At 38.5% G+C, this 21586-nt stretch overlaps 2 protein-coding genes across 2 annotated transcripts in view; both read right to left on the bottom strand.

The window, feature by feature from the left end:
- Positions 1-1459: 1459 nt before the first annotated feature.
- rab33a (RAB33A, member RAS oncogene family) lies at positions 1460-11793 on the bottom strand. The gene is made up of 4 exons (XM_042418007.1): positions 10742-11793; positions 6312-6452; positions 4314-4394; positions 1460-4216 (listed from the first exon to the last, which is right to left on the bottom strand). Exons 1-4 carry the CDS (start codon positions 11333-11335, stop codon positions 3992-3994), a joined length of 1041 nt encoding a protein of 346 aa, XP_042273941.1. The 5' UTR covers positions 11336-11793; the 3' UTR covers positions 1460-3991.
- A 4267-nt stretch (positions 11794-16060) lies between these two features.
- si:ch211-159i8.4 (matrix-remodeling-associated protein 5) overlaps positions 16061-21586 on the bottom strand; it is a 32915-nt gene continuing 27389 nt past the window's right edge. The window contains exons 15-17 of the mRNA XM_042418000.1: positions 21195-21275; positions 18416-19562; positions 16061-18230 (exon numbers count right to left, since the gene is read on the bottom strand). Coding sequence (XP_042273934.1) covers positions 17677-18230; positions 18416-19562; positions 21195-21275 — 1782 coding nt within the window. The 3' untranslated portion in view covers positions 16061-17676. The remainder of the gene's footprint in view (positions 18231-18415; positions 19563-21194; positions 21276-21586) is intronic.

The raw sequence follows: 21586 nt of genomic DNA, 5'->3' as shown, positions 1-21586 counted from the left end.
TCACCTTTAAAGTTGACATGTTGAACTTGTAGGCAAAGTTGCTTATTTCCACATCCAGCAGTTACAGAACAACATTATCATTCATTTGGACGCATGTGTCTGTCCACCTGGTGAATTTAAGTCACATATTCACTCCATTTTTGTTCTCTACCAACTCCTGAGGGAAATATCTGGCTCTTTTGCTGCTAAATGCTTCACTATGTTCACCAGCTAGTTGCTATCTGTGTCTGTTTGCTGTTTGGTGCTGAGCAGTTAGTGTACAGTGGGTTTTTAGAGCTTTTTCTCTGAAAACCATTGCCTGCTGCGAATCAAAACAACACTATGAGAGCGCTGAGATTGAACCAAAACAATAAATGCAGCCGGATAGCTAAACAATGAGCTGAAATTTGCTATTTCTGTAAAGCTGAGGGGAGCTGCAGAGTCAGGTGATGATTCTCTGTAAGTTCATCATTATGAGCAACGCCGCTGACATTACACAATTATTTGATGCATTGTTAATATGAAAAAAAATCAATTATAGCTGCTTTAAGGGAAAAACGCTTTGAAATGTCTTGAAATCCTTTCATATTAACATAATTTAATTGAAAGATGTAAATATGAAACTAATAATGCTAACAAGCTATCTCAGAACTGCAAATACTGTACCTCTTTGATTTAAATTAAGCAAGCTGTGTTGCATATACATACTGTAAGTTCCACATACAGAATCCATACGACTTTTTGCAGATAAAAAAAAGGTAAATTTCAAAATGTCAAGGTATCCCTTTAAGACCAAACATGAGTTGACCAAATCAATAGGCAAAACATCATAACAAATAAAACATACTGTATGTACAGGGGAAAGGGAAGGCAAGCATACATACTGTACAATGGTATTCTTAACTTTTGGACCTGGATAAAATATACATTTGTGATGATTTCAAATGTTTGAAAAAGAAAATGGAGAGCTTTAAGTCATATGTAAATTCTGGAACTGCAATGAATTATATATGATAATTTACCTGGTCATTTTATTATAAATCACACTTCTAAACTTTAATAAAGAAAAGTAGTACAAGTGGTACAAGTGAAAACAAAGTTACAATTATTACATGTTAAAGTTTTTTTGTTTTTTTTTAATCATTTGAAACCAAGTCAAATTTCATTTTATTCAGATCTGGTAAGTTTATGAAGGAAATGCAGGCACATTCTTCTTTTTCCACAATACTGTTTTCTTCCAAATTAGGCTAGTGCTGTTGTCTCTGTTGTATTGGAGCTATTAAAGGACCAATGTGTAGGATTTAGTGGCATCTAGTGGTGAGGTTGCAGATTGCAGCCAACTGAATTCCCCTCCCCTTACCCTCCCCTTCCACACGTGTAGAAGAACCTACAGTGGCCACGAAAAACGCTAAAGGCCCTCTCTAGAGCCAGTATTTGGTTTGTCCATTATGGGCTACTGTAGAAACATGGTGGCCTCCATAGAAGAGGACCCGCTCTCTATGTAGATATACAGGGCTCATTCTAAGCTAATGAAAACACAACGATTCTTATTTAACGGTTTAGCTGAGTCCCATGGCAGGTTATGGGACTATTTACTAATTAAAACATACTTATGAATATTATATTCCATTTCTGCTAAGTCCGTTCGCTAGATGCAACTAAATTCTACACACTGGACCTTTAAATTAGCCATTATACCAACCTAACTGTTGACAGAGCCACAGTATTTGTCTTAAACAGATGAAAAGTTGTAGCCTCATGATAGGGTGTGCCCTTCCTCTTGCCCAGTGTATGCTGGGATACGTTCCAGTCCCCCCTCAACCCTGAACAGCATAACCAGTTTAGAAAATGAATAAATGGAACATCATCCTTGTTGGTTTTTTGCCCAGCTCTTTTTGAAACTATGGCTCTAGGTTTCATGTATGGAGGTTAAATCTCCCTTTCAAGTCCTGTACAATGAGAATGAATAAAGCTCTTCCTGGGATTTTACAGTAATCTCATTTTATTTGCGTGTAACGGCTGCTTGATCCTGCTGCTATTGATACAAATATGTTTGAAATTGACGAAGAGCAGTGAAGGAGAAATTCTGAATAACGAAGAACAAAACCTGATACGGTGCATACAATGACTCTCTATATTTCACTTGGATTTGCACAGATTTATTTGGTCAATGTGATGAATTAATTAGGTCATCAGACTGTCAGCTTGGAGGGAGCTCTGGTCTTAAATGCTCACTGATCTGAATTACTTTACATATGGCGTTTAAATATATTAATAGCACTGCTCGAAAGTGGGCTACAGTATTTAATTTGGACTTTATTAGGGTAAGATATCAAGATTGTGCTGCTATATCAAATAGCCTTGTTACAAAAAGGCCTCATAGCTCCAACACTGACTTGTGTAAAGTGTGTTTCTTTAACCACAGCCCACTCTGGGAACTATCTCAGTGTCAAACATACTGTATTACTGTGTACAGTAAATAATGGATATGGCTTTCTACAGTGTTTCATGCAGCCTGTATTATCCATGGACTCATTCTTTTTTAAACAGACGCCGGACATAAAAGTCCACTCATACATTACATCCTGGCTCAAGCTGTGTAGCAGTATGAAGATATCTCCATTATCTCTACAGGGGTCACAGTTTTCTATCATCTCTTGCCCTCTGGGGACCTGGGGGCAGTGATATTGATGTAGAGAGCAAATGGTCTAAGACAGACAAAAGGCCTTTACCTTGAAAAATGTTCATTATAGAATATGGAATTGCTGTGGGTGACTGGCTGTCTCAAAGTCCTTCTGCATTTGCACACAAAGGGAAAGCTGGATAAGCCACTCTGCCATAGAAAAAGCATGGAGAGGATATGTTTACATCAGGATTAGATGAGATAGAGGAGCCTTGCCATGACAGCCTGTCTTTGCAGGAGAGTGCATTTCTCCTGCATAAGGGTAAAAGGATCTTAAAGCCTCTAAATCAATATGTGACATGCTGCCTGACAACCTCTAGATGTTCTGGTTTTCAGGAAACCTAGTTGTCAAGGTCTACTTGTAGGTCCTTTCAGCTGAAAGCTGAAACTTCTCTGAGTTAAGGGTTTGACATCCAGGCAGCAATTTGAGTCTTTTGTTTACTATTAGCATCTATCAGGATGTTTTAATTTTTAATTGCCCTCCATGTTATCCACATTGACTAAGATGTGAATTCATGTCTTTCCAAAGGTTTCCCATGTATTAGTGATCTCACAGTGATTTTAAGTCAGCTGTCGCACTCATGAAGGATTGACCCAAAAAGATAACAGGTTGTATAAACCAAGATCATCTAAAGTGGTTTAAGTACTTTAAGCCCCGATGCTACTGGGTCATTAAAACCATGATAGAGGCAGCTTTTTAAGGCAATAGTAATAATAACATGGGAAATACTGCTTTCTAAGCTAGTGTTAAGGTCAAAATCAATGACAATAAAGCAGCAAGACTTGTGGAGGAAAAAAGTGAGATTGTAATTTAAAAGTTCCAATATTTTGCCTCAGTATGTTGCTGTTAATGACTGTGATAAAGACCAGAAATACCAGCCTTAAATCACTTTAGCCTGTTTGTTGTGGATCCCCAGATGACTACTATGCTTCTAGTGTGAGCCCACAGAAAGTATATTTACTCAGTCTGTGTCTACGTTTGAATTAAATGAAGAACTATTTCAGTCTAAAAGGCAACATCATCTCATTCCAGTATTGTTAATAAATATGTCACTCCTCCGTCCCTTTTTTCTCTTTCCTTCTCTCTATCCTCCCCATCTTCTTTCCTCCCTCCTAATCCTCAAGAATGTTGATGATGTTTCAGTCCAATGAACGAGCTTTACCACCTTCACGCTCTATCCTCCTCTTCCTTAAAATACATTGCTCTTAGTGTTAATCTCAACCCCGCTATCCTCCTCCTAAACTCATCATCCCTCTCCTCCTCTCCCTGGACATGTACAGTTACTTTTCTCTCTTCCCTTCCATTATGCCTCCCACTCCTCCTTTTCCTCAACAAGGACAACTACTCTTTGTTTCAGTCTCTTGTGTGAGGCGCACTCTCCCGTCCTCTCTCTCCACGTCTCTGTAGAGCAGGGATTTCTGGGCCTTCAGGCGGCAGGCCAGGGACATGAAGATGGAGTCCACGTTCTGACTCTCCCTTGGGTCCTTTGCAGACGTCTCAAACAGCAGCATGTTGTGGGAGTCAGCAAACTTCAATGCCATGTTGGAGGGCACCTGGGAAAGTGCCGGTGTTTGGTTGTAAGCTCTAATTTAATTTAAATGGTAAATTATTCATTATGTTCTTTTGTGGATGTTGGTTAGGTATACTGACCTGTATTTGGTCTACAAGGTCACACTTGTTTCCCACCAGGACTCGAGGTACTGACGCTGAGACCCGATGGCCATTACACTCCTGCAAAAGAACAGAATATACTATAGCTATAAAAACTATGACCAAGTTCACGTGACGTTGTACAGACTGTAAATACAGGCAGCTGAGTGGAAGAAATGTTACAGTCAGCTTCCTAGTTGCAATTACTAAGAAGTGAGTTATTTCTGACAGCTACGATATTTCCCACTTGGTGAAAAGAACTGCAATGTGACGAAAGCGGTGCCAAAATGGCTGCAAACACAGTTCGGAAGTTCGGTAAATAAAATCCAACAGAATCAATTCAGCCAATTAAAATTAGCTTTATATCCTACACAGTGTGTATCAGGGTTAACAAACTGCTACAAATATTTCACATTATCTAAAAAAGCTAATTCAAGCTACATTTACATTAATATGGTGTGACTACAGGCATATCAGTGGGGGTAACCATCTTGGTTACTCCAAGTATAATCCTTAAAAACCCATTTTTTCCATTCTGCTGACATGGCATCAATGCAGTAAACACAATTTTACTACTACTATGACTAGCACTACTTATGCAAGTACTGTGGTAGAATTAGGCCTAGCATGTGCTTTAGGGCTGTCGCTTTTATTTGAAATTTGAACAACTGTTCAAATGTAGGAATAAATTAAATACATGATCTATAAGTATCTGCAGTGTAAAACCTAACAAGGCCTTGTACTCTAGTACTGTTCAAAAACTGCACAATCACAGTGTTAGCACTAGCAAGCTCTGCTGAACAGATACATCTGGGAAGTAATGTGTGGAAGTATTTTGGATTCAACAAAGTATATGGTAAAATAGTGGATAAAGGCTGTTTGTTGACCTTTAAAAATGCAACTGCCAACCTGTAGTCATATTACTACAACAACAATGGAAGTCATCTGTTAGCTTGTTGCTTAAGTAGCAAGGAACTGTAAACGAACATAACCATGTCAATTTTACAATTTACTGTCAGTTTAGGAGGCTACATACAGTAGGTTTGCTTTCAAATTTATTTGAGCAAATTACATGTTAATGTTGAAAAAAAAGTGTATAACTGCTACTACTTGATCCAGTAGCACTACAGCTAGTTGTTACCACAACACTTTCACTATTATTATTACTCCTACAATTACCACTACAGACCTCTGAGCAGACAATTTGAATCCTGGAACTGACAAAAATAAATGAAATGCAGTTGTTAATCAGTGTTATTAATTACACATGCTTTTCCTCTGACAGGTCAAAATGGCTGCCATTAAACTACGTTAATATTGCTGCTGGTATTAATTTCCCTACAACTACTATTGCTGTCACTATTTCTACTGTAGTAGCTGAGATCGTTGCTTCCATTTCCACTACTGCTACACCACTTTCTACTACTAGCTACTACTATTACTGTGACTGCCAATTACTATTAGCACAACTAGTAGTAAATTTACCACCGTCACTAGTTACCACTGCTGATGCAGTGGTAAATAGTGACCACTATTTCCAAGGAGTAGTAGTCACAATGCCAATGTTGTAATTGAAACAGTAGAAGTTGTTTAGGTAGTAGCAGACTTTAGCACACATTGGAATGATCTGGCCATTTGAAAAGCGCCTCCTACACTCACATTTACTCAAACCATTATGCATAATTCATTTTATACAAGAAACCAAGCCACAGTGCACCTCTGGATGAGATGGAGCTTTGTTGGCTTACTCACAGCAGTGGTTAGAATTGTAGCATTCAAGGTAGTAAACCATGTTTTGTGACGGAAACATCATAGTCAACCAACGTGTAATAAATAGTCTTGGGGAAGGAGAGAATACTGGAAACTGGAGATGATGATGGTGCCAAAAAGAAAAGAAAATTAAATAGTAGTTATGAGGAAAACTTGTGCTCAGTCAACCCTTTCTACACTAATAAATGGTATTTAGTTGTTTTACAACATTTTGAGCCAGTTACCAACCTCTATCCATGTCTGTAGGTTGCGGAAGGAAGCCATCTTTGTGACATCATACACAAAGACCACTGCGTGGACATTGCGGTAGTAGTGTTCCACCATGGATTTACGAAATCGCTCCTGTCCTGCTGTGTCCCATACCTGCACCTGTCAACATAAACAAGACAAGTCCGTGGTTTAATATGACTGAGGGAGAGTGAATATACAGTATGTGTATTCAGTGTATGTGGTTCTCATAATATCCTCGCTGGTCATAATCCCTGAGCAGTGGGGGAAATAACAACATCCAGAGTGACAGAATCCAGACACCTTTGCTTAGTGCGCAACAATAACATTTTTTTAATTGTTAGCAATTGCTTTAGATTAATCTCAATAAATGACAACTACAAATATGAATCTGGCTATACTGAGATGTCTAAGCCTATAAGGGCTTACAAGAACCAGTGCATTGCACTATTCCATGTCAACAGGAAACAGTGCTAAGATATTTCTGGCAAGACGGTCTCAGGAAAGCTCTGCTCTATAATACAATGAGCTTCTCTGCATGATCATTAACAAAGGCCTTCATGCAGGTCTACTCTTTACATACATGTGTCTACATTTGATTTTGAGGGCAAAATCAAATGTAGGGACACAGACACAATTGTGGGTTTAAAATCTATCACCACAATGTGTGCTGATTAGCTAGCCAAGTTTATAAAATGTTTCAAGTCTCCTTCACTGCCTAGAAGTGTCATCTGCAATTGGTCAACGATGTCAAATAATTTATTGCATTTCTTCACTGCCTGTTCTCAGTTTACTTATTATTTTGAGGGACTTGTGAGTCCTGTCAGGTCAAGCCACGACCTGCAAGCTAATTCATGTGGTTAATATACTGGTGTTTGCTTCCAGCACTGTATTCTACAGCTGTCTGGCAGATTAATTCAATTGTTTGGAGTAAACTGCCAGATTCAGTTTTATTCATCAGCCAGTACACCTGTGGAGCATGTGGAGCTGATTGACTGCAGTATAATTCCTTAAATGCAACATGTGATGGTTCAGATTTAACCAGAGGGACTACAGAGGAAGTGAGCTTTACGTGGCCCTCTACACAAGACAAGCACTGATATTGATTTCACTTAAAAATACATTTAAGTCATGTCCAAATGGACACAAGGTAAAAATGATTGATGGCTCATGCTCAGTCACATATACTGTGTAGTCAGCTTGCTGTTTGTCCCCTCAGGCTGTGTAATCAGTAGCACTTTGTATGTCAACAGGGATATCTCCCAACACTCAACATGGCCTGTAGAATAAAAGGACCAATGAATTACCTGCTATTACCATTTGAAAGGACAAACCCAGTGATTTAATTAATGCATTAATGCCGCTCAGAACATCAAAGCCATATCTGTGTTGGGCAATGTGTGCCCCATAATTTAACAGGAAGTTGAAAAAATTGCACAAAAGATACAAAATAAGTCTTACAAAAAAAATCTCTTACATCTTAAATATCTCTTTTAAACAATGTCCCATTTTGTAAGAATGCATGTGGAGAGAATTCTGCCTGTCAGCAGCCATCAAACACTGTCACTGTTTATATTATAGGATATCTTGGCTACTTATCACATGAACTTGAGAATCACTCCCGTTATTCTGACAGCCAAACCTGTACATCTATACTTAGTGCTCTGCTCTGCTATTTATAGTCCCCTTTCAGCTTCTCGCATTGTTTGCTTCCAGTCTGTGTACTACATTTATTCACCTGCCATGGGACTCAGCTAAATCTATGAACAGTTCATATGAGTTTTAAGTGAATGTTGATCTTGTTACAGTAAACTATAAGAGACATTTTGACTTCTGCTGCAGTTCGTTCTTAACCTTCTTTAAAGTCCTGGTATACCAGTGAGTGTAGCCTGGAGTTCTCTTCAGCAATGAGTCCACAGGCCTAATGTTCACCCCTGAGACTAAGGCTGCAGCTAACCATTATTTTCATTATCAATTAATCTGCCGCTTGTTTTTTAATCCAAAAACCAACAATATTTGTATCCTCTATGACAAAGAAATAGCAATAAAACCTCACATTTAAAGAGCTGAAACCAATGCTTTGCTTTTTTGCCTTAAAAGTGACTGAAATGACTATCAAAAGAGTTGCTGATTAATTTTCTCCAGATTGACTAAGATTGACTTACTGTTGAAAGTTTGGGGCAAAAGATTTGGATAAAGCTTTAAACAATTCTAGACACCCAAGCTAAAAGTGTGAACTTTGTCGTGAGAATGGTGCCACAGGTGAGCCCATGGGACCATTCAAATTAAAAGATTATATTCCCTTGGGAGCAGGAATGTGACAATTTCATGGCAAAACGTCCATTAGATCCTTATCATTCTTGTGCACAAGTGGAAATTGTGTCTTTAATGAAGGCAACAGAATAAAGTCAGGACGTCACCAAAAACATTAGGAATCATCCTCCAGGGACCATAAACACATATAATTACAATAACAAAAAAAATGCATATATAATTGCTATACGACCAGTAGTCATCATGATTTTTTGCTTTTCCTGGACCAGATGGACAGGCGGACCAAGCAGTGTTGGCATCCTTGGTCACACTTTTAGCATATCAAAAAAATATACTTCCAATAATAAGACAATGGAGTAAACCTTTTTGGATTGATTCTTACAATATTACCTTACCATTACCTTCAAGAAGAGGAACATGATGCCTGCACTTGGATCAGCTACATCACAAGAGTTTAATAGCTGAAAATATTTTTGAGATATCTTCATTTATTGCTCCATCCTGATTTGCTCCACCAGCATTACATAACTATGGGCTTTGAAAGCAGCAACAAAATGGCTGGCTACCAGTGAAGAAAACAAGAGAAAGTCATAGAGTTAACGAGACATTATTTCAGTCAAATTTACAGTGACACACTTTCTCACAATGCTTATTTAACTGTATGTGTATGACATGCATTTTGAATGATTCAGACAAGCTGACCTAGTGGGTGTAGTGACTGTGTGTGTGTGTGTGTTTGTGTGAGTCAGCATTAAGGGGGCATCTGGTCTACTGAGACAGAAACAAGGGAAGGGAGCATGTGTGACATTGTTGCATGCACTCTCACTGCCCAATTTAGGAGAGGGAGGCTGTGTACAATATACAGCAGAAAGATCTCAATAATCTTATTTTCTCATCCAAATGAATGAATAAGGATGTTATTCTTCATACTGTTTAAGCAACACTACAAATCCTGACCCACATTATTTGTCATGATACTTCAACTAGCCTGTTATCATTCTGTTGTTCTGACATTGATTTTGCACATTGAGCTGACAATATGCATTCCCGCTAAGGATCTTGAAATCATTAAATTTTAATCCAGCTATCACCAGGATGCCATTACCGAATTATGGCCAACATTTGTACTGTTGTTGGTTTTTCAGGATTAGTTGTGACTGATAGGATATATGATACACACATACATACATCTCAGCAGTGGATGGCTGATTGTTTATGACAGGTTTGAAGAAGTACATTGTCATCAACTTTAAGAAAATTAAATGTTGTTACTTTATAACTCCGCCCTTTATAGCTGTACCTTTCCACTTTGATTCTCAGAAATGTAGGAATGATTTAGGGGTGCCAGAGGCAAAGGGCTGCAACTATTGATTATTTTCAGTGTTGATTAATCTTTCATAATGAATTGATTAATATTTCAGTCCAGAAAATGTCACAGTCTACCAGAGTCCAAGGTGGCATCAACAGCCCAAAGACAAACAATATTCAGTTTACTGTCATATTAGACAAAGAAAAGCAGCAAGTCCTCACAGTTGAGAAACTATAAATAGGTGATGGTCTAGATTTCACTTGAAAGGGGGATCATAGATTATATTTGGTCATCTCTTTATATATATTCTTGTTATATGTTTTATTTTCAGGGGCAACAATTTATAGCAGTATCTAACATAAGTTTCTTATTGATTCCCAAGTAAAAGGTTGAGAGGTTTCAGCTGAGAAATAATTCAAACATGAAATACATGCATTTTTTGTTGAACGTGTAAACATATTTTTGCATTGAAATAATAACTAACAAAAAAAAAACGCCCATTTGGCCATTCACAGACACCCTTTGTTGTTTTCTTCCTTTGTGTTACTGTTGACAGCATACTATGACTACATGACATCGCCAAAACGTGTCAAATTTCTCCCTCATTACATAAAATTACACTTTCTATTATAAAATATCCCCTGAAATATTGTGTTAAATGTTGAGTTGTTTCTGATTGTGAGGGTAAAATAAAAGAATAGGCCCTATGTGATCCACTGGCAGACTTTGAGCTGCAGCTGATCAACAAAAAGAAGGAGGAGGAGGAGGAGGAGGAGGAGGAAGAGGAGGAGGGGGAGGGAGCGAGGAAACACCACTAGTCAACATCCAGCCCCTCTGTTGCTTTTACCTTGATAGTCTCCCCTTCAATCTCCACCGCCTTCTCCCTGAAGTCCACGCCGATGGTGGCCTCGGTCTTATCGGGGAAGCTCCCGCCGGTGAAGCGGAAGGTGAGGCAGGTCTTCCCCACATTGGAGTCCCCGATGACGATAATCTTAAAGATCCGCGTCTGGATGCTGAGCTCCAGGGAGGAGGTGCTCAGATCCACGGAGGATGTGAAGCTCGGGGCGGCATCGTTGCTGCTGCTGGCTCGGCTCCGGCTGGCTCTGTGTAAATCCATGGAGGATGTCAGGATGGTGACATTGTCGTCCGCTCGGTTTCTTCGGGTGATTACTCTTCCTCCTCCTACTCCTCCTCCGCCGCCGCCGCCGCCGCTGCCGCCCGGAGCTCGGGTCTCCTCCTCCGGGGAATCGTTGGTCATTATGCCGGAGGAGGCGATGCGCAAATCGGGATGCGTGTGTGGAGAGGAGAGGGGGTGGACGGATGGAAGGAGGAGTGAGTGAAGGGAGGGGACAGGAGGAGGAAGGAAGGAGGAGACCAGAGATGAACAATACCAACGATGCTCTCTTTCAGCAGCTGATTGTGGCCTTAAAGGGAGAAGCATTTGAGAAAATAGGATAATAATGGAAAAGTGATGCTAGTAGGGGCAATAAATTACCCATAAAATTTTGATTAAAATATTACAGTCATACAGTGGGAGACCCACATGTAACAGAAAGTGCCTCAAGATTACTGTAAAGTCAACAGTGACTCAAACAGATACTTACACCTCCCTATATAAATAACCTATTATAGCAAATATATGATGCCATAAAAACCCATCAAGTATAATAAGATTGCTACATGAACACACTACTGAGTCCCAGAGACACACAGTGGTGGAAAGTTACATTTACTCAAGTACTTAAGTATTTCAACTTTGTGCAAGTTTATACTTCTACTACACTTCATTTTACAGTGAACGATTATACTTTTTACTCCACTTTCAGGTAAAGATTTTACAATAAAAACATAATACATGATAAGCTTGTAAAATACAATGCAGTATTACAGATTAAAACTCGTATTAGGAACTCATTAACAATAGAAGCATCAAAAACAGTTTTGCATGCTATGATTTTTTCACATCTTCATTATTATATATCCTGCTGGTCCCAGGCCAGTAAGACTGTGCTGAAACCAATTGAGATTCTTTTTAAACAAGCTTTAAGAGTTTTTGATAGGAAATCATTAAATCACCATCATTGTAACGTATTGTCCAAATACAGCCTCTTAAGTTTTGAAAATCTCATTCTGTTTTCTGAAGTTTGATTGGTATTCAAGATAATACACACTGCTGCTGCTCCTCCACCACTGAAGAACTTTTTTTAGCTCCACTCTGAGCAAATGAGCAGAACCTCTTTATCTGCTCTAAACTCAGACTTACACATCCCACTGCGGCGGACTGCCTTTGCACAATCTGCTTTTTCATTTACGGCCATCAAACATTAGAATATGCCTCCAGCTGAGCTTAAAACTTGCACAGATGTTAATGCTTTTTTCCATAGTGCAAAAAAAAAAAGGTTTTGAGCAACCAGTCATGTCAACATTAATTTCACCATGATACAGATTTTACATTGTAATGAATTGTAATTCTATAGTTGTACTAGATGAAGGTGCTGGTATTTATATGTTGATGTGTGTTATTAGATTTGTCTATATAATTGTTAGCGTGATAGAGACTATGCAATGGAGTTGTATGTAAATTAATGTTTTTAGTATCTGGTGACTGTTCTGTGTACCTGCCTAGGGACCACAGATGGAAATGAGCTACTAGCTAAATCTGGCATAAATCATCTCTTCTCATTTTGAGATGAATGTTTTTTGTGCATGGTTCTTTTTTAATAAAGACAAAAAAAAAAAAAGGTACAACCTTTTGGGCTTGTGACCCCTCACAAAAAAGCAGTTGGGGCTCGTTATCACATATCAGGTGTCTGTGAGTTGTTCACAGTTCCATCAAAGAGTGATTTCTCTTCCAGACTTCTTAGATGGTTTTATTAAAATAATCAAATCCAATAAAAGCAAAATTTAGAGTCAAAAAATGAATACAAATTGGTATAGCAGAACTTTTTCTTCCTCCCAACCTCATTAATCATCTCATGACCATTCAGATTTATCTTATGACCCTTTTTAAGGGGACCACACCCCTCAGATGGGAACTACTGGACTAAACTACCAAACTAGTAAACTAACCTTAACTGTAAAGTAGTTAAAATGAGCTAAATCTTAACCAGTTACAACAGTAAAATACTGCATATACTTTAATATTAATGTATATGCATTAATATAAACAATCCAATAATGTAATATATTTATAACAGTACATCAGTCACAAGGACCATTTTCTGCAACATGTTTTTACTTTTGTTCCTTTAAATACATTTGACTATTGATATTAAAGTAGTAGAGGTCGTAAGTGAAGCATTTGAGTACTTCTTCCACTATGCACTTCAGTGTTCCCTATTGCACCATTATAGTGATGCAAGATGATTAAAATACACCATATGTCACTACAAGCACTATTAAGAGTCTCAGACAAAGTAACTGCACTATAGCACTATTCTATTATTTTTATGGTGATAATGTAGGAGGTAAAATTGTAAATTTTAAAGGTTAGTATTGAGCACAACAAACAGCTTTCTTACAGTTATTAAGTCACCCAGATGAAATATTGATAATGAATCAGTGAGACTTTAGCTATCAGTGAAACATTTCTTCTTGGGTTTTAGCAGAGAGAGAAAGTGAAACAGATTTTCTCACACTATCTGGTCATGTGATCTGATCAGCTGGTCATATTATCACATTCCATAAACCAACATGGCCTTAATCCAAAAGGATTGCAGTATTGCCAGATTCCAGACCTGATTAAGGTAACCATATACAGCAAGGATACCAGCAATAAAGACAATTTCCTTTAAAACCAATATTAATATATATATATATATATATATATATATATATATGAATTTATCATTATGTACTTATCACCTTAAAACAGTTTTGATACTCAGTTTACTCCTTCAAGTCAGCAGAAAAGACACAATGCTTGTTTTTATATATAGTCACAGCTTATTTCTTCTAGGATTATGATTGATAGATGATTGTGTAGTTTGTTATTGTCCATTCTCACACTGTCAGACCAAGGGGGTGTTGTGATTCAGAATCAATACCAGCCTGCCTGGTTGACAGAGTGGGCTGCTGGGTATAAGCTAACAAACAGCACAGGGCTAACACAAAATCTTCAAAACATCTTCATTAGTTTGTGATGTGCATGTATCAAGCAGGGAGAAAAAATGCAGGTTAATGTGGACAGATTGACTTCCCAATAGAGGATAATAAAAGGTAATGTCATTCAACATCTGACAGTGTATCTGCTGAAATACTTTTTACCTTGTGGTTTAGCAGAAAATGAATTTTCGGTTAAAGTTTAATAACACCAGCCTTGAATGTGGTCATCAAACCTGAACCCCTCTGGTTGAAACTCATTAATGACTACCACTCATAGACATTCATAGACCTTTACATGCAGATTTTGAAGTTTTGAATTGGAAATTTCTGGCATGTTGGCAAATGTTTGGAGTCAAAAATCTGAATTTGAGTTATTATTGGTTAAAACGCAATAAAAAGTATGTTCTCTGTGACTGTGCTTATGGCACAACAGTGCTTTGAGCTACATACTAATCTCAACACATTAACATGCTCATAATGACATTGTTGCTAATGTTTGCGTATGATGTTCACTGTCTTCACCATTTTAGTTTGACATGTTTGCATGTTACCATTTGCTAATTAGCACTAAACACAATGTATAGCTGAGGCTGATGAGAATATCATTAGTTTTGCAAGTATTTGTTCAAAAACCACGTCACCCTCATGACTAAAGGAAAAGTCAGGGGATCACCAGTGGGCTGGCCATTGCAATCCATCTAATAGTTGTTGTGATAAATTTCAGTCTGGACCAAAGTGGGGGATCAGCAGACCAACACTGATATCTCTATAGATCCACACAGCTTCCATGGCTAAAATAATATTACAACTGCTGCAAAAGAAAGCTTCTTTCCTTCAATTTTTCTTCCTAATCTCACTATTACCCTGTTTCTCATTGTGATCAGCATCTAAATGATCTTCCAGTCTTTAAATAGTGCAGATTACATAATGTTTAATTTAGATTAAGGGCGATATCTGGAATCACTCTGCATTTTCATAATGTTCGAAAAATGGATGTTTTGGATGTATACAAAGAAATCTTTAAAAAAAAGAAGAGAAATCTGTGTCACTCACCGTACGCGATGCTGCCGGGTGTTAGAGCTGCTTTGCTTCCATTTTGACTCACGCTAACAGAAACAACCACACACACTTGTGCACAAATACAGAATGCACATGTACACACACTCCCTGTGGATATCAGACAGAAATGCAAACAGAAATACCAAATACTTGTCCTGTTTTTGTTCTTGCACACACGCTGTAAAACACACACACACACAGGCTGTCACACACACACACACACACACAGGCACACCACTCACTGTGTTGAACAATCCCTCACACACAGACACAATCTCTTCCTCACAGACATACTGTCTTTCTCAAAGAGACACACATAATCTCTTTCTCACATACACACACACACACACACACACACACACACACACACACAGCAAACACACACACATATGCGATGTGTTGAACAATCCTAACGCTTGTGTCTGACAAAGCTCCCTTCTTCCCCAGTCAAAGGCCTGTTTGTCTGGAGGCGAGTCTTAGTGGGACATTCACATTCTGGTGAACACAAACCAACAGTGAAATATAGCATAGCATATGTATACACATACACATCTGGAGACATGCACACACACAAAAACAATATCCTGATTTCACACACAAGTGTTTGTGATGTTACATATTTGTGTCTAACATCTATTTCTTATCTCTCACTGTGAATCAACAATTGACAATTTTTGGTTCTAATTTGGCATCCCCTAATTGATGTGAACAAATAATGGTCACAGATGTTTGTTGCCCTCCTCAGAATCAGAACCAGGTTTATTGCCAAGTAGGTTTGCACTTACAAGGAAATGTCACCTGATAACTGACAGCAGCTGCCACTCAAGCTTTAAGAGGAATATGAAAGGATAAAATAAGAGATCAAGTCTGTCTGTGTTATACTTCAGTAAGAGTGAAGATCAAAATCAATATGCCGTATCCATGGATTTTTTTGTCAAATCTCATCTAAAATCTCACTTACATAGCACCAAACAGCCCAGCAACCGATATCACTTTGATTTGATGTTTGCTAGTATGGGAACGTCCTGTAAGGAAATGGTAGAAAATTATCACCGGTGTATTAATAAAGCGCCAGAGAGTGGTGCACACTATCATAAATCACACATTCCTGTAAACACAAAATTTACTTGAATATTCTTTTTGACACGTTCCTTATGACATTAACATGACCTCTAGACTGAACACCAAACATAAGACAGAAAATGACTTTACCTCTAAAAACCCCACACAGACTCCAGTTTATAACATAGTAACACCTACGCATATCTTCAAAGAAGATTTGGGGAACATTTGTGAATACTCATAATATTAATCTGCATTAGGCTTTATTTACTTTAACATTTAACTTTTACTTTTACTGTACCAAATTTTGTCATCCACTAAATCAAATCAGTAAAGCTATTCCACTATACAATACTATACATGATACAATAAGTGAAAAATTACTGCTAGTGGCACTAAAAGAAAGACCAGAGGATCACCAAAGTGAATTTGATTCATCCTCTGGGGACAATTTAATGGTAATCCATTCAAAAGCTGTTGAGATATTTCAGGCTGGACAAAAGTGGTGGACTGACCAACCGAGACTGCCATTCCTTGAGCCATGCCACTAGCAAGGCTGAAAAACAACAATATATACCTGTATATTTTATTTCTTTACTTATAAATTATAAACTTACATATTCATTATGTGCACCTTTGTTTTGTATTGGTGCTTCTCAATTTTTAATAGTTAGTGTTGTCTGACAATGTAGCTATTACAATCTATTGTTTTCCCACCATTATGAGCATGAATAAATGACATTGATACATACAGTAAACAAATTGCTGGTACACACTGTAAATCGGCAATAGGGGGTATTTGTATTCTCACAGGAAAGAGTCATTGCTCACTAAAAGAAATATGGCACTTTATGAGCATATATTACAGACCCACATGAGACTTGACATGCCACTCTTCTTTACTGTCAAAATTGTGAGGTTGTAAAATTTCAACTGTGTTGTAAACTCCAAAATAAAATGTCTGTGGGACTGCAAGGTGTCTGCAAAGGTAATTTTTCTGTAACATGAACATTTGTTAATTTATCACGTACAGTATATTTGAAATCACCGTCTAAATTGTAATTCACCAGCAGACGGATGATTCTACATCCAAGGGGTACATATCATATTTAAATATAGCAATCCCTAGAGAGCAGAGTCCTCACATATTTTGTTTGCAGAACAAACAACATCATGTTAAAGTAAAATTGTACTGTTAAGTATAATTTGTACTGTAAAGTACAACTTTATGGAATGTGAAGTTACTGCATGAGAGGCACATCTGAGAGGGCACTGATCAGGTCAACTCTAGTTTTAAAAGACTTCTGTAATATTTGCACCACAACTTGACAAAACTGCAGTCACACAAAGCACTCCAGGTGACAATTTGCTGTAAAGTCCAAATATAAAACTTCATTGTTCATACCTCAAGCTGCCTACAGTTGGACAGATGTAAAGCTGTCTCCATCCTCATTGTAGCAGTTATACAGATACTTAAATCCTGATGGACAAATCCTCATCCAGTCTTAATTCTGCTGTGAGAGTTTCTTAATTCAAAATAAACTTGGTAACTGTCACTCAGACCACTTGTAGGTATGTAGATTTAAAATCTGTTCCAAGGGCGTTTTTAGCATTGCATTTGTAAATACCAGAGTTCATGAGCACGGGGTTCTGTATGACCAGACTGCCCTCCTCTGTCATGTGGATCCCTCCCTGCACTGTGAACCGGTTATGTGGAACCAGCGTGGTGCGTCCAGGCAACGTCCACGAAATATCTGGCTTGGGAATACCGGTCGCAACACAATTCAATGTCACTGGTGACCCTCGGTTGACTCTGGTGATGGAGGCCAGCGTATTGGTGATGTGTGGTGGAAAAACCATGACTGCAATTGGGTAGGATAGTGTTGACAAGCCAAAAGAGTTGGAGGCTTTACAGATGTATGTCCCCTTGTCAAAGGTGGCAACTTGTCTGAGCTGGAGGGTCCCATTGGCGAGGAAGGATATTCGACCAATGGTTTGAGGCTTGTCCAAAACAAGGCCGTTGGGTAGGGTCCACACAATTGATGCCTGTGGCCAGCCATCCACAGTGCAAGGCAAATTGAGGTTGTGGCCATAGGTGATCTTCATCCCACCTGGAAAAGTAAAATACAATGGTACTGTAAGTGGATTTCATGCAAAAATGATAGATACAACTAAAGATACAACACAATTAAGAAAACATGGCAATTTTGCCGATTGATTCTCAATATGATTTTTGTCTCATCATTGTCCAAACTGAAGAGATTGATGCTTCATCAATGTAAGATACAAGACATACCTGTAGATCCTCTGATCACTGGCTTCCTGCCCGCCTCCAGTGCATAACGTTTCTCTGCTTGTCCTGCTACATTCTTTGCTAGACACCGGTATACTCCCTTATCACTTGCAACTGGTTGAGAGATCTGTAGAGTCCCATTACCCAGATGATGGGTGAAGCGTTGGAGTCTAACACCAGGCATTAACATTGTCCCATTGGGTAGCACCCATACAAACTCGGGGTTTGGCTTGCCACGAGCAGGGCACTCCAGGATCAGTTCCCCACCGTCTTGCTTTATTGGTAAGATTTCAATATTGGGAACAGCAAAACTTGGTTTCTCAGCTAGTGATGCAACATCTAATTCAACTAAAAGTGAGGCTTCACCCAGATGGTTTTTGGCCAGACACATGTATCTCCCTTCATCTGTTTTCCTCACCCCTCTCACCTCCAAGCTCCCATTTTGGTGGACTTGGAAACGACCACCGAGGTAGGGTGTATGGAGCGAGTGGCCATAAGGAGTAACCCACCAGACTCTTGGTTCAGGTTTCCCTTCCACCCTGCAATCCAAAAGAGCTGTTTGGTAGGAAACCCCCCAAACCTTTGTGGTGCTCTTCCCTTTTATGCCATTGATAAAGGGTTGCTGAGGTTCAACCTCAAGTTTCATGTTTTTAACATCATCACCAGCAGAATTTTGTGCCACACATGCATATTTCCCTTCATCAGCAAGCGTCACTTTCTTCACCACTAACATCCCATTGTCCATAATCTGAAATTTGTCTGATGACATCGGTATCACATCATTTCGTGGTGAGATCCACATGATTCTTGGTGTAGGCTCCCCTGTTGCTTGACAATTCAATTTACCTGACTCTCCCAACTTCACTGTCACCAGTGATTGTGATTTTAATCGAATTTGTGGAGCATTCGGTCCCACTGTGACGCTCACTTTTCTTTCATCTTTGCCCAGTTTATTTTTGGCATAACAAGTGTAGTCGCCCTCGTCTTTTTTGCCCATCTGCTGGAGAAGTAAAGTGCCATTGCCAAAAATAACATAGCGGCGGTTGCGAAGGCCGCTGTCATCCGACTGAAGGGCGTTGTTGATTAAGGTTCCATCTGGAAGACTCCAGGAAACTTCCGGATCTGGGAGGCCTGTTGCAACACAGTCCACCTAGAAAGAAGACAAAGGAGTGAGAGAGCGATTGGGTGAGGTTCAAAAATAAGTGGACAAATGAATAAAGGCCATCATTTTTTACCCTCATCTTAATGACACTGTCTGTGGTGCTAAGGTCTGTAAAATGTTTTTAAAATAGCTTATTTTAAAGTTGTTATTTGCATTAACAATGAAACAAACCGACACAATTGAATCATTTACAGGATTATGTGTTTATTCATTTGTTTATTGTGTATTTGTATTATCAATGTTTTTACATTTTAGTTTTTACACAACAACTGGTCAAATGTCGATATGTTGAAGGAGTTGCTTGTATTATCTCTTGACTCTAGTTCCCCTGAGTTTACAGAGAATTTGACCATCTTTCAAATTACTGTTTTGATTGCAAACTTTACTGCTTTAGTTCACTCTCACAGTTCTCATCACCCACATTTCCAGCTGCAGGAGGCAGCTGTTTTCAGCAAAAAAAAGCTAGCAAAATCCACTGTGTGCTACAGCACCAAACAGCAGACAGACACAACTGGAACAACTGGAACTTGTGGAACTTTTAGCAGCTTAAGAGCCAGATATCTTTCTCGGAATTTGGTTTAGGCCAAAACAGAGCTAAAAGGAGGAGAGTTATATCACACTTAAATTTGTCAGGTGGACAGAACTGCAAATGAATGCTAATACTGGTCAGTGTTGGCTACGGTAGATATATGAATAGAAAACATGTTTGCCATATCAACTTTATAAGGTGTCAACATATCAATGTTGTGTTTACAGCTTGTTAGTGAGCAACTGTTAGTCAAAAAAATCAACTAATACTGCTTTAAAGCATTAAAAATGTCTAAAAACAACTAGACCTATGTTATATTTTTTGTTGAGTTGTGTACTTACATGTTTCCAACAATTTTCAAACCCAGAGAAATCCATAATTTAATTAAGGTCTGATTCATTTGGTTGGCTACCAAAGCGTATACCCGCACAAGATGCATGCGTCGGCATTGTGGTTGTCTGCCACAGTGGCGTCTACCAAAGAGTATACACCAGTCATAAACTGACTCAGTTTTAAGCCACATTTGTTACAATAAACTTTTTAGATCTTGGTTGTTTTAAACTATATCTTTTGACTGGATAAAGGATTTTAGTCATTGGACATTTGGATCTGAAGTTATCAGAGAAACAAGCTGAGCAAACGTTAGCAGCAGCTCAGCTAGCAGCCCATCCCACACGTCCAGTTCCCACCGAACAGCATCAGAGAAACACTGATTTTTTTACATGAAACTGCTTTATTCAGTGTTTTTACTAGTTTTAATCAGGGAGTCAAGTTTGTTCTGGAGAGGAAGAGACCTCTGTGGATAAAAACATCCTGAACAATGAACACTGAAGTAATCCTAACCTAGAGAAGCTGGTTGTTTAACAATGAAGACAACAACTCCCATGATCCCACGCTACATCACAACATCATCAAACTGCGTCTTTTGTTATTGTTTTGATTGAGAAACCCCATAGAAATAACATATTGTGCGTTTAGGAAATGAGACCCTGATGGCCCTCATAAATGTATTTGTATGTATAAAATCATAAAATGGCAAAAACAAAAATTTGAAACACTTTAAATACTTTTAGCAAGCTCTCCATAGCTACCTGAAAATTTTCTCCAAAGGTGACCCTGGTCTGTGCAGTCCTCACATGTTCAATTCTGGGAGGTGTCATTAAGACCTCCACCTGATAAAGCAAATATGCAAAGAATGTTAGTAAGGAAATACTATGAATAGCAAACTTTGTTTCACATTTATCACTACCACCACTGTATTATCAAATCAGCTGTATACTTTGTGTTAAAAAAGGTTTCAGTAAAGACACAGAAAAGACGGAGACAGACTTTAGTCAAGTATTGATCACTGAATATTCATCAATCTTTTGCCAGCCCATATATGGGAAAAATGAAAATCCTGTTGTTAACTGTGAGGACAGACCACATCTTTGATTCTTAAAGGAAGGTGTAATGACACATAAGACTTGTTTACAACATTGAC

Source organism: Thunnus maccoyii, chromosome 8 (genome assembly GCF_910596095.1).
Source record: "Thunnus maccoyii chromosome 8, fThuMac1.1, whole genome shotgun sequence".
NCBI classification, from domain to species: domain Eukaryota; kingdom Metazoa; phylum Chordata; class Actinopteri; order Scombriformes; family Scombridae; genus Thunnus; species Thunnus maccoyii.
The sequence above is the reverse complement of the archived record's forward strand: the minus strand, read 5'-3'. Positions and strand labels throughout refer to the sequence as shown.

Excerpts from the sequence above, each read along its gene's own strand:
- rab33a (XM_042418007.1), bottom strand. The coding sequence starts at position 11,335 with ATGCTTCTCCCTTTAAGGCCACAATCAGCTGCTGAAAGAGAGCATCGT. Across the intron at positions 4,395-6,311 it reads ACCTACAGACATGGATAGAG|GAGTGTAATGGCCATCGGGT; the intron begins GTTGGTAACTGG and ends GTTCTTTTGCAG. Across the intron at positions 4,217-4,313 it reads ACCTTGTAGACCAAATACAG|GTGCCCTCCAACATGGCATT; the intron begins GTCAGTATACCT and ends GCACTTTCCCAG.